This window comes from Lactuca virosa, chromosome 9 (assembly GCF_052849685.1).
Source record: "Lactuca virosa cultivar CGN04683 chromosome 9, Lactuca_virosa_CGN04683_v6, whole genome shotgun sequence".
In the NCBI taxonomy this organism is placed as follows: Eukaryota; Viridiplantae; Streptophyta; class Magnoliopsida; order Asterales; family Asteraceae; genus Lactuca; species Lactuca virosa.
Window position 1 is genome coordinate 125425931 of NC_136434.1, and position 12820 is coordinate 125438750.

At 35.2% G+C, this 12820-nt stretch overlaps 2 protein-coding genes across 4 annotated transcripts; both read left to right on the forward strand.

Annotated features, from left to right (window-relative positions):
* Nucleotides 1–3075: 3075 nt before the first annotated feature.
* On the forward strand, nt 3076–6110 carry LOC145138292 (DEAD-box ATP-dependent RNA helicase 18-like). The gene is made up of 11 exons (XM_079072389.1): nt 3076–3380; nt 3477–3713; nt 3793–4038; nt 4120–4199; nt 4276–4381; nt 4535–4648; nt 4744–4842; nt 4921–5010; nt 5098–5204; nt 5297–5440; nt 5517–6110. Exons 1-11 carry the CDS (start codon nt 3111–3113, stop codon nt 5782–5784), a joined length of 1761 nt encoding a protein of 586 aa, XP_078928515.1. The 5' UTR covers nt 3076–3110; the 3' UTR covers nt 5785–6110.
* Nucleotides 6111–8000: 1890 nt separating this feature from the next.
* LOC145138515 (uncharacterized) lies at nt 8001–12584 on the forward strand. Of its 3 annotated transcripts, none has more exons than XM_079072597.1 (11): nt 8001–8300; nt 8651–8738; nt 8811–9104; nt 9195–9344; nt 9432–9572; nt 9647–9703; nt 9821–9959; nt 10029–10130; nt 10576–10766; nt 12193–12234; nt 12366–12584. In XM_079072597.1, the coding sequence occupies exons 1-11, from the start codon at nt 8188–8190 to the stop codon at nt 12486–12488; spliced, it is 1440 nt and encodes a 479-aa protein (XP_078928723.1). In that variant the 5' UTR covers nt 8001–8187; the 3' UTR covers nt 12489–12584. The 3 variants fall into 3 exon arrangements, with proteins under 3 accessions (XP_078928723.1, XP_078928722.1, XP_078928724.1); XM_079072596.1 differs by having other exon boundaries at nt 8004–8300; nt 10026–10130; XM_079072598.1 differs by lacking the exon at nt 8651–8738 and having other exon boundaries at nt 8187–8300; nt 10026–10130.
* Nucleotides 12585–12820: the final 236 nt, after the last annotated feature.

Genomic DNA, 12820 nt, shown 5'->3' on the forward strand with positions numbered 1-12820 from the left:
GAATATTGACCCCCGTTCCTGAGCCAACAAAAGAGGGTGACTATAAGAGAAAGTCTAAGAAAAAATCCAAGAAAAAAGTATAATAGCTTTATTCATTTTCCTCAAACTCAAAAACACAATCAATTACTTTTATTTTCCTATTCCTTTACATATCTTTCCATTTCTTTTATTAGAAAAAATCTAAGAAAAAAGTATAATAGCTTTATTCATTAAACACATACATGATTAACGCCTCAAAGTTGAAACGAAATGTTTTCTTCTATTTATTGGTTCACTAGTGACATTCTTTAGTTTGTAGATAGTGTAACGCCCAGGATTTAACAAGTATTATTTTGCTATGAATCTAAGTTAATTATTTAAAATGTTGGGATGTTTGGGCGGAACGTACGCTGGGCGTACAGGATGTACGCACGATGTACATGCACGAGGCGCGGATCGGGGAGCCCCATGCGTACGCTGGGCGTAGGGTGACCAGATACAAACCCTAAATTTTAGGGTTTGCCCACTATTTAAACAACTTATCACCCTCCAAACCCTTATCCTCTCAGCCTCCCTTGTCCTCTCAGTGCCCAACTCGAACCCTAACCCCATTGCATGTATCTTGAGCTTACTTTGAACATTTTGGTGTTGTTTTGGTGGTTTTGAAGAAGAAGGAGCTTGAAGGAGGAGCAAGAGCTTGGAGAAGTCTTGTAGATCCAAAAGTTTGGCATCATTTCTGACCCATTAGAGGTATAAAGCTTTAAACTTGATCATTGCGTGCTTAGATCTAGTTGTGGGGTGTTTTATGTCACATTTTGGTTCCATACTTGAGATCCTTTGAGTTTCAGAAGATTCTGTCCAAATGAGCTGTCCTTTTTGGTTCTTGAAGATGTTTATAACCATAAAAATCAGTTCTTGATGGTTAAGCCACAACCATGCAAGTGTTAAATGGTCACAAAGTATGTTTAAGGACTTAAATCATGTATTAACCCCCATCCATGCATGCAAAGACATAAAGTTTATAACTTTATGGTTTAGGACGTCTTAAAAGACCTAGATCTATGTTTTGGACGTTAAGACTTAATGTATTAAGTCACAAAGGAAGTTCTAAGAAAACTGACCAGTAAGCTGGGCGTACCCCTGGGTACACTGCGCGTACTGGGTCAACCTCCCTGAAGCGGTCAAGACCAGCGTACGTGTCAGGTACGCCGCGCGTACGCATACAGAATAGTTACATGAGTTTTTGGGCCTTGGGTGATTGGGCCTGGATTTGTGGGCCTCATGGCCCACTGTGGAGTAAGGCCTCTGAGCTTAGGACTGGGATTTATGTGCTTGCCTCTTGGGCCTTATTGGGCTTTATTGGGCCTTAAAGTTTAAAGTAATAGACTTGGGCCTTAAATTTATTATGGATTGGGCCTTGGGGGAAAAGGCCCATTAGGGCAAGGACTAGGGAACCTTGCCTTAGGGCATGAATTAGAAGTTGCGCCATAAGGGAGTCGTACTTAGGCGCAATAAGTAACTAAGGGACTTGCTATGTTTTAGGGAGAGGAGTCCCGAGCCATCCAAGGAGTACGATTTCGGCACACACAGTTGAGGTGAGTTACCTTCCTGTATGAGTGGGTCGAAGGCACCAATGCCGGCCCACTAGTAGTTGTTGTAGTAAGAGATGATTGTCTTTGTGATAATTGTTTGGCTTGCCACTATCTGTTATGTTTTATGTGCTTATTTGCTATGATATTATGTGGTAGTAGTAGGGGTGAAATAGATCCAATATCCGGTTGAAATAGACCAAAGGGGAGGCAAGCACCCATATATGCTCGACAGTATCCGGTTGAAATAGACTGAAGGGGAGGCCAGCACCCATATTTGCTTGACATTATCCGATTGAAATAGACCGAAGGGGAGGCCAACACCCAGATATGCTCGACAGTATCCGGTTGAAATAGACCGAAGGGGAGGCCAGTACCCAAATATGTTTGGCAATGTATTTGTTATATGGTATGTGGTATGATGGGGGGAACTTACTAAGCTTTATGCTTACGGTTTTCAGTTTTGGTTTCAGGTACCTCTTATTCGAAGGGAAAGGAGCCGGCATGATTGCAACGCATCACACCATGGTTTCCGCACATGAGATCTTCGGGAGTTATACTCTGATGTTGTTTTACTATGACATGTTTTGATTAGCGACATATTGGTTTTTGACATGGGATGATATTATGAATGTTTTGAACTATTGGTTTTGTAATTCCTTAATTAAAAATGAAATTTTTGGTCTTGAATTTTGGGATGTTACAGATAGAGATGAAAATGAATAGGAAAATAGAAGTAATTAACTATGTTTTTGAGTTTGAAGAAAATGGATATTTTGTAGATAGAGTTTTACTACATTTTTTTTAGAATGGCAAAGTATATTAAACCAAAATAAGACTAGCAAGAAGTTAGAGAAACAATTATAAAATACAGTTTAGCATCGAGGAACTAATCTAAATAAACCAATTTAAAGGAGCTAAATTTGATCTATGTTTAATCCAGTTGAAAGTACACACTTGGATGTCATCCGGTGTTTTTAGAGGAGCAATTCTCTCCTTTCTAAAGAGGAGCTTGTTCCGCGCTTTCCAAATCAACCAAAAAGTAGAATAAATCAAAGCTAACCTTAAAAGAGTGTATCTCCTGTTCTGATTTTTAGACTTCAACACCTCAAGAAGCTCAACAAGATTGCAAGATATTACAGGGAGAATACTACACCACGCTCCAAGCTAGTTCCAGATGATTTTAATGTACACATACAAAAAGAAAAGATGGTCAATAGATTCATCACCATCATTGTAGAAACAACATGAAGAAGAGCTAACATGAACCCCGCGCCTAGACAAATTAACCACGGTTGGAATTCTATCCGGTAAAAGCCTCCAACATAACAGTTCACTACATGACAAAGTTATTTTGTATAGCACCAACAAAAACTTTAAGACTAAATTCTAACATTTCTGTATATTACGAGTACAATAAATAAAAAAACAAAAGTATATGGGTGTAAACTGCAACATTTTTAAGAAACGGGGATTCGTTTAAATACCATAAACCCAAACCCTTTTCTTCTTCCCCGTCCACCGCCGTTAACCCAAACAGCCATGGCGTCAACGGAATCTTCGAATCCAAACAGAGCATTAACTGATACTCGTTTCTCCGACCTCAGTCCGCCGCTTTCCGAAGAAGTCCTCGATGCCCTATCTACTTCAGGTTTCGATTTCTGCACTCCCGTTCAGGCAGCCACTATACCCTTGTTGTGCAGCTACAAGGATGTCGCGGTCGACGCCGCCACCGGTTCGGGCAAAACCCTAGCATTTGTTGTTCCACTCGTCGAGATCCTCCGTCGCACAACGTCTGTTAAACCTCACCAGGTACCTCCTAATCCCTAAGGCAGACATACCCAACTATAGCTCTTAGCTTTTGTGGTGAATTGGCTTTCTGGTGCTTAATCGTTTCGATGTCTACAGGTCCTGGGAATTATCATATCTCCAACGAGAGAATTATCATCACAAATATTCCATGTTGCACAACCGTTTATTTCATCACTGTCAGATGTTAAGCCAATGCTTCTCGTTGGGGGATCAGAAGTTAAAGTAGACATGAAGAAAATTGAAGACGAAGGAGCGAATTTGTTAATAGGCACACCTGGTAGACTACATGACATAATGGAACGCATGGATATCTTGGATTTTCGTAATCTTGAGGTGATTGTTCTCTTCCCATTCATGATCAGCTATATCCTCTTCATAAACTGATTCTAGAAACAACTTTGTGGGTTTACAGATTTTGATTTTGGATGAAGCTGATAGACTACTGGATATGGGGTTTCAAAAGCAGATAAATTCTATAATATCTCGCTTACCAAAGCTTCGTAGAACTGGTCTTTTTTCAGCTACTCAAACTGAAGCTGTTGAAGAACTATCAAAAGCAGGATTAAGGAATCCTGTAAGAGTTGAAGTTCGTGCAGAAACAAAATCATTAGAACATGCAGCAACCTCATCAAAAACACCTTCAGGCCTTCACATTGAGGCATGTATGCAGCTAAAGTTTCACCTTTTATACAATATTTCAATTTCTTATATTTATTCATTGTAATTTTGTGAATTGCAGTTTATCAAATGTGAAGCAGATAAGAAATCATCACAGCTTGTGGACTTCTTTATTAAGAACAAGTCTAAGAAGATGATAGTGTGAGTTGATTTTAAGTGCTTTCTGTATAATCAAGGGTAAAACTGTAAATAATGAATGTCTTTTTTCTATCTACAGGTACTTTATGACATGTGCGTGTGTGGATTATTGGGGAGTTGTACTTCCACAGCTTACTGCATTGAAGGGGGTGTCTTTAATTTCTCTTCATGGGAAGATGAAACAGGTAAAGACCATGAAACTAAGGGTCTATTTGAAATGATGGAATCAGGGAGGAATGGAATGGTTCATTTCAATGGAATCTTCAATTCCATTCCTTCATACCAAAAACTAAAAAGAATCGTGTCTAATGTTTATGTTCTTTATATTACTCTGTTAGACAGCAAGGGAGAAAGCCTTGGCTTCATTTACATCTCTTCAGGATGGAATCCTTCTGTGCACTGATGTTGCAGCTCGTGGACTTGACATTCCAGGCGTTGATTGCATAGTGCAGGTACACCGGAATGGAATCAGTCATTCCATTCCATGATTTCTTACTTACTTTTATAAAAACAAAATTTTACTAATATCTTTATATGTTAATTGCAGTATGACCCTCCTCAAGATCCTAATGTATTCGTTCACAGAGTTGGGAGGACTGCTAGGTTAGGGCGTCAAGGAAGTGCCATTGTTTTTCTTCTACCAAAGGTCTTGGCTTTTTACAATTTTGCCCTCAAGAGTAAAACCTTCTTTTCCTTATATATTTTTTAAAACATCATTATATAGGAAGAAGCATATGTGGAATTTTTGCGCATTAAAAGGATTCCATTAGAAGAGAAAATGTGCTGCGAAGATGCGCTTGATGTGGTTCCCCTTGTAAGTCTCTCACTTCATCTTCAAAAATTTACAGTTTTCACCCTTCTATTTTGTTTATTTCTGATTTACCCCTTGTCTTTTATTCAGATACGTGATACTGCTAAGAAAGATCGTGATGTGATGGAAAAAGGGCTAAGGGCATTTGTGTCCTACATTCGTGCTTATAAAGAACATCATTGCAATTTCATTCTCAGGTTACTTTTTGATGCCATCTAGATTATTAATGAGATGAGTTTTTTTTTTTTTTTTTTTTTTTTTTTGTGTTTGACTTTTTTTGACTTTTCAGATGGAAAGATCTAGAGATTGGAAAGTTAGGGATGGGGTATGGTTTATTACAGCTACCTTCAATGTCAGAGGTAAAACAAAATTCACTTTCTACTTCGGGTTTTATTGCTGTTGAAGATTTAAATCTGGAAGAGATCAAGTTCAAGTAAGTTTTTATTAATAAATATTCGTTACCTTGAGTATATAATAATAATATATGTGATTTATTTTTATTGGTCCAGGGATAAATCTCGAGAGAAACAAAGAAAGAAAAACTTGCAAATAAAGAAAGAGAAGCCACAAGAAGAAAAAACCCACAAGGCTAAAGCTGCTTTGAAGAACGCAACTATGGTGATGAAAAAGAGAACAGCTAAACAAAGACGTGCTAAACAATCTGCTGAGGATGATGATGAACTTACTAGAGATTATCGCCTTTTGAAAAAGCTTAAAAAGGGGGCTATTAATGAAACCGAGTTTGCAAAACTAACTGGAACTGAAGACTTGCTTTGAGATGGAGGCTATGCTTTGGCGACTTGTACATTGATGTACAAGTACCTGAGTGAAGTAGTTTTTGGAGATATTATATGGAGGTTGAGAAATCTTTGAGGTGAAAGAGGTGGGGATTGAAGAAGGAAAGACTTGGAGAGAGAGAAGAAAGAGAGTGATTATTGTTTAAGGGGGTTTTGGTCATTTAATTTTATTTCAATTTTGTGGATTAGTTTAGGAGAAAAGTATAGTTATTGTTGCATGTAATGACAAAATAGTTACAAGTTGGAAAACATCCATGTTTTGATTTGTAAGGCTACACTTGAAAAGATACGGGGTTACATTATAAATTGTGTACCGGTGGGTGTACGTGTCTTCACTTTTCAGGCTAAATGATTACAATTTTACAATGGGAGCTGATTTTTGCAAAAAGGTTTTTTATCAATCCATGAAAAATTAATGTATTGACAATTATGCCCCTCATTTTAATTTTAGAGATATTGAAGAGAGAAAGATCTCATGGATTTGTTTCCAAACGATGAACGACATGAACTACGCTCCTTCCTCCTTTGTCGCTCGAATCTTCAGCTCACTTTCAAACAGTAAGTGATCTCTAAGTGATCTTTGATTGTGTTAAAACCATGTGTGATCTTTGATTCTTTGTGTATACATATGAATATCCTCGTAAAATCTTATCTTTGATTCCCTCTATGTCTATGAATATCTTTACTTCTTTTTTTTATTTATCTTATATATTGATTTTTCTGAACAAAACAAACTTTTGTAGAAGAGTTTGATATATTTATGTCAAGTTGAAATAATATAGCATATTAAACAACTATATTTTAGCATAATTGAGGTGAATTTGAGTTGTTTTATCAGTCGAAGAAAATTGCGGTTGGGTATATAAAAAAACACATAATTGCCTTGGAATGAACAATGTGTTGGTTCTTGGACAAAAAGTTATTTGCAATTTTGTAATCATTCATTTTCAAGGGCCGAAGGTTGACCACGTCAAACCCCACACCTATTTATGTGGTTAATCCGAAATCTCAACAGACCCAACAATTCGATTCAATGCTATGAAATGAGCATCTTCGCCCCCTCACATGTCTTTGCCATACGTCTTTTACAAAACAAAGTCATCGATTCATTCCATACTCATTTCCGAAGAACAGCTTAAAGAATAATTCACGAGAAAATTCATCAAATGACCAAAAAGAGGGGGTGTTTGAAGCAAATGACTAAGAAAAACATAATTTTATTAAATGACCACGACTTCCGCGAAGAGGGGCTCTGCAGAAGTCCTTATGCTGTACGGAAATAAGTATATCTCTGCGGATCTAAGTAAGGCTCTGAGGAAACGGTAGCTGAAATAATTAATTAAAGGCTGAGGGCAAATAACCAATTCCGCAGAGGGCTATATGGATCCGCAGAAAGACCCTCTGCAGATCTGTTCTTCATCCAAACAGCTCTGAGGAACTGTTCTCCGGTTTCTAGCTTTCCTTCCCGTTTCTTCAATCGATCGATCCAACTTTCCTACCCGTATTTCGTTCCACAGCAAACCTCCCCCAAACCCGTTTCTTCCCTTTTTCCGCAGCCCTTCACAAAGAAACTATTTTTTTTTTCTTTTTTTTGTTTTTGTGATTATATAAAATTACCTCTGCCACCTCGTTTCCTCAGCGATATTCGAATTCCTCAGAGCATAAAGACTTCCGCAGAGCCCCTCTCTGCGGAAATCATGATATTTTATAAAATTGTGTTTTTCTTGGTCATGTACTTTAAACACCCCATCCTTTTGATCATTTGATGAATTTTCTCATGATTCATTTCTGGTTAATTTCTTTTATCTAAATTTGAAATTGCCATTCATATGAATTATCCAAAATATAAAATTCAGTCATACTCAGGACACTTGAGGCTCATTTTATTGTGTAAGGACAACGAATAAACAAAGTTATCGATCCATCCCCACTCATTTGAATTACCCAGTTCTTTTTTTTCTTCATTCAATTTCCTTCAACATTTATAACAGATTTTCCCCTTCCGATTTGAAGTAAATTAGAATTTGTTGAAAAATGAAACTGAATGATTTTAATATATAAAATTACAATTTAATCATTAATTGGTTTTAATGTATAAAAATACAATTTAATCATTAATTTTAATATATAAAATTACAATTTAAGATTTTGATTATTAAAATGTAACTTACGAGTTTGAGAACACTGCAAACACCCCATTGGTTGGTCCATATGACTTACGTGTACCGCGTCACACCGAACTGCCAAAGTCCAGTTAAACTGACAATAACTTCCACCTAATTCTGTTGTCCTCCTCGTCGACTTCCACAACTTCTTCCCATAATCGTCTCATTTTCCCTCCAACGAATATCGACGGCGTGTTTGTGTTTGTATATCTGTAACGATGGAGACTCGAGCGATGTTAGGGTTTACGATATTGTTATTATGCTGTGATTCATTTGCTTCAAATGCTGAAGAAACATTCGACATTCGTCACCATCTGTCTACTGTAACAAGGTAAAATCTCGATTTTATCATCATTTTGCATTTCTTTTGGCTTAACAGACGAACATGCATACAAAATTCGGGTGGAAGATTCAAATGTTATTGATAGGGTTTATAATTTGTGTCTGTAATAATATTCCTCAACGAATTACGAAATTCTCAGGTTCAATTAGGGTGAAGAGCGTATCGATGAATTTTGTTTGCTGAAAGAAAATAATTTCAATTTTGAATGCTAATTGAGAGAATAGAAAAGCAAGTATAGATACTTCTTTAAATCCCCTTCTTCCACACCAACTTTCGGATGAATAACCTGATTCAGTTCATCTGTAACCTTCATAGCGATTAGTATACTTTCTGTGCAGATATCATGTTGTAAAAGAGAAGAAGAAGAATTTTCTCGCTTCACCAAGTATTCCTAATCAATGTTCTCCTATCCACCTAAATCTTGTGGTATTTCCCTTTTATAATCACAAGTCAGTATCATCAACTTCATGCTGATCAATAGTCTCCTATTGTATTCAGGCAAGGCATGGAACACGGGATCCTACAAAAAGATGGATCAAAGACATGGACACTTTATCAATTCGACTTAAATCTCTAGTAAAAAACGCAAAAGACAGAGGCTCATCTCTTGAGAATCTTCCTCCCTGGTTACAGAATTGGAGTTCACCATGGAAGGGGAAAACTAGAGGTGGATATTTAGTACCTGAGGGAGAAGATGAATTGTATAACCTTGGAATCAGAATCAAGGAAAGGTTTCCAGAACTTTTTAGTGACAATTATCATCCTGATATATATCACATAAGGGCAAGCCAGGTTAACCATTGTTAACTTTTATCTGATTACATATTTACATCACCTATTTTGTGATTACTCCAAAAGCTAATGAAATTTAGGGTGAATTAGGTTCCAAGAGCATCAGCTAGTGCTGTGGCATTTGGCATGGGGATGTTTAGTGGTCAAAAAGAAGGAAAGCATCAAGCTTTTGCTGTTGCCACTGAAAGTCTTGCAAATGATATAATGTTGAGATTTCATGATTGTTGTCAGAACTACAGGGTACATAATAACATAAGCAAACTTCCTTTGTTATTATTTTCTATAATAGACAAATAGTTCAGTAGAAGTGTTTCACTTTGGGTGCAGGAAATAACAAAAAATCAGGAATCTGTTGTTCAAAAGCTTAAACAGCCTGTATTAGATGAAATCAAAGGGTCATTAACAACGCGATTTGAGCTTAATTTCACATTGAATGATATTTCTTCATTGTGGTTTCTTTGCAAGCAGGTAATAACTGACTCTAATACTCATGGAGTTTGAAATATTTATTTGACAAATGCTGTGTTCTATTTATATTGTAGGAAGCATCTTTGTTTAACATAACTGATCAAGCTTGTGGTCTTTTCACTAATGATGAGGTACATCATGACTCTTTAAACTCACACTTAATTATGTCTATAATTGGGTAGTTTTTTCAAAGTACAATGTCAAAATAAAAAAAAAAGTTGAAAGACAATGCTATAGTGGAATTATAGGTAAATTTGTTGGAGTGGACAGATGATACAGAAACATTCATATTGAGGGGTTATGGAAATTCATTAAATTATCGAATGGGAGTTCCCTTACTGGAAGATGTCATTTCATCCATGGAGCAGGCGATTATAGCAAATAAGGGTACTCTGGTCATTTCACTTTCTCATTTGCATTAATGATTTTACATTAAATTTAAGCTCCATTTAGAAGGACATGCACGTGGGAGTTATGAGAAAGCAAGGCTACGGTTTGCTCATGCAGAGACTTTGGTACCTTTTTCATGTTTAATTGGTCTTTTTCTTGATGAATCTGGTGAGTTCTTTGACTTTTTTGTTTGGTTGGATGGAATTGAATGACAAAGGAATGGAATGGTTGATTACCATTCCATTGTCAATTTGTCATGTTTAGTTACTCTATTGGAATCGTATTCCTAAAGCAATGCGTCATTCTTTTCCATATTATCAACCGAAAAACATTTTTTGGTGGGAATGGAATCATGCTTTCCATTCCTTCCTTCATTCATGCATACCAAACAGTACCTAAAGGGTTTGTTTATTTGGATGGAATGGAACGAAGGAATGGAATCGTGTTTTCCATTCCTTCCTTCATTCATGCATAAACAACTTTTTTTCATTTCAACGGAATGAACCATTCCATTCCATTCCTTTTCCTTTTCCATCATCCGAAACAATTAATCCTCATTCAATTTAAAGTTATATTTTTCTTTTTAATGATTATTATTTGGTAAAACATTAAGAGTTTGAGAAACTACAAAGAGAAGAGACCATGGAACTCCCTCCAAAACCTCCACAAAAAAGAATTTGGAAGGACAGCGAGGTGGCACCTTTTGGTGGGAATAATGCTTTAGTCTTGCACCATTGTCCATCAAACAATGAAACCAAATACTTTGTGCAAGTTCTACACAATGAACAACCAATGCCCATGGCTGTAAGATTTTCTTTCATTTTTTTATGTATCTTGTTTATCTTCAAATTTCTAAATAGTACGATTAAATCAGATGTTTTTTCAAAGTCAGGGCTTTGTTACTCTGTTTGGTATGATGGAATGGAATCACAAAGGAATTGAGTGAACTGATTAATAGAAAACGTATATAAAATTAAGCATCGAAACGTGAAAAAACGTACTTCGAAACATAGACAGACTTGAATTTAAACAACACATGCATAAAAAAAAGTAAGTTCTTAAAAAAGAAATTAATGAAACGGAAGTTGTAAATTCATGTTGAAACGTTGATTATCTTGAATTTATACCGACACATATATAAAAATAAGCACATCAACTATAGTTTTTTTAGGTTAACGAATGACAGTTATTAAAGAAAATCAAATTATATAAATTACGTGGGCAAACACGAAGGTTTAGAAAATAAAGTGGTGAAAATAACATTTTATAAAGTTCAAAGTGAAGGGGTCAAAGTGAAATTTTAAAAAATAAAAAGTGGAAAAGTAACAAACTCATAAACATAAAATACTGACAAAGTTACGTAAATGGGTCCTATGGTTTACTCATGATCACAAACTCAGTCCCTATAACCTGAAAGACCAAATTACCCTCACACTAACCGACCAAAACTAACGGTGTTAGCAAAAAGGACCATCTATGCAAGTTTTGCAAACCACAAGGACCATCTATGTAAAAAGAAATTAGCAGGGACTGTGTTTTTGACCTTTGGTAAACCAGAGGAACCATTTTTGTAGTTTTGTCTTTTATAAAAACAAAGTTTAGTTAAATAAAGGTGTATTGTTAGATAAATGCATATCATCTAAAAATTATTTACAAAATAAATATCATGCAATCTTAAAATAGTATTATAATAAAAAATTGTTTCAAGCGTTTTTGGAAAATGAAAAAATTAATTTAGTTGAAGTTTTATTATTTATAAAAATATTATTATTACCGAAGACTATATAAATAAAATTAACCTATAATTATAATATATCATTCCCGGAAGGAATGGAAAAAAAAAACACCACTCCCACTATTAGCCCATGAGAAGGAATCACATTTTCTTAGGGATGCTTCATTCAATTTCATTCTGTAATTAACAAACTTAGCATAAATCTTTATGGTTATGACATAAAATATGTTTATATGTAATTAACAAATAAAATAACAATTTTTTTTCTTTATTTATCAATTTAGTTATATTTAATATTACCTAACAAGCAATATATTTTAATGATTCATTCCATTCTTTCAAACCAACCAAACATAATAAAAAGATATAATGATTTATTTCATTCCATTCCTCTGTGATTTCATTCTATCATACCAAACAAATAGTCAGACCAATTTTGGATTTAAAATTATTAGAATCTTTAAATCCTTTAATGCTTTTGCTATTATTATGTAGGGGTGTGGCAAAGCCGATTTTTGTCCTTTTGAAGTTTTCAAGGTAACCCCAAAAAACTGGTTGATCATTTGTTAAATGTCTAAAATACCATTCGATACTATGAAAAAATAGGATGTATTTAATTCGTTTTATTGTTTTTTTTAAAACATATTGTGCATATATGTATGGAGCAGGAAAAAATAGCAAGTCCACATCTGAAACACAACTACAATAACATATGCAAGGGGAAGTTGGAACAGATGGACAATGAATCTTACACCACTAAGTTACTAGAAATGTTAAGTTGGTTTTTTTAGTGAAAGAGTGAAAATATTTAAATTCTTACATATATGAATAGTAGATTCTTAGTTCCGTTTATACCCTTGAAAATGCTTCTTCTTCTTTAGCTTTGATATGGGGGTGTTTATGTAATTAGTGGAGCGCATGAAGCATTCAAAAGATAAGTGTTTGGTAATGTGTTAAATGAAAATGAGAATTTTTACTATAAAACCATCAATATACTCATATATAACATCGACCTTTTAGAAAGAAACAAAACATACAAATATATCGTTGATAAGGGCGTGTTTGATTCACAGATTTAAAAGGAATTCAAATGTAAAATCCAGTAAAAATTTTGTTTGGTTGA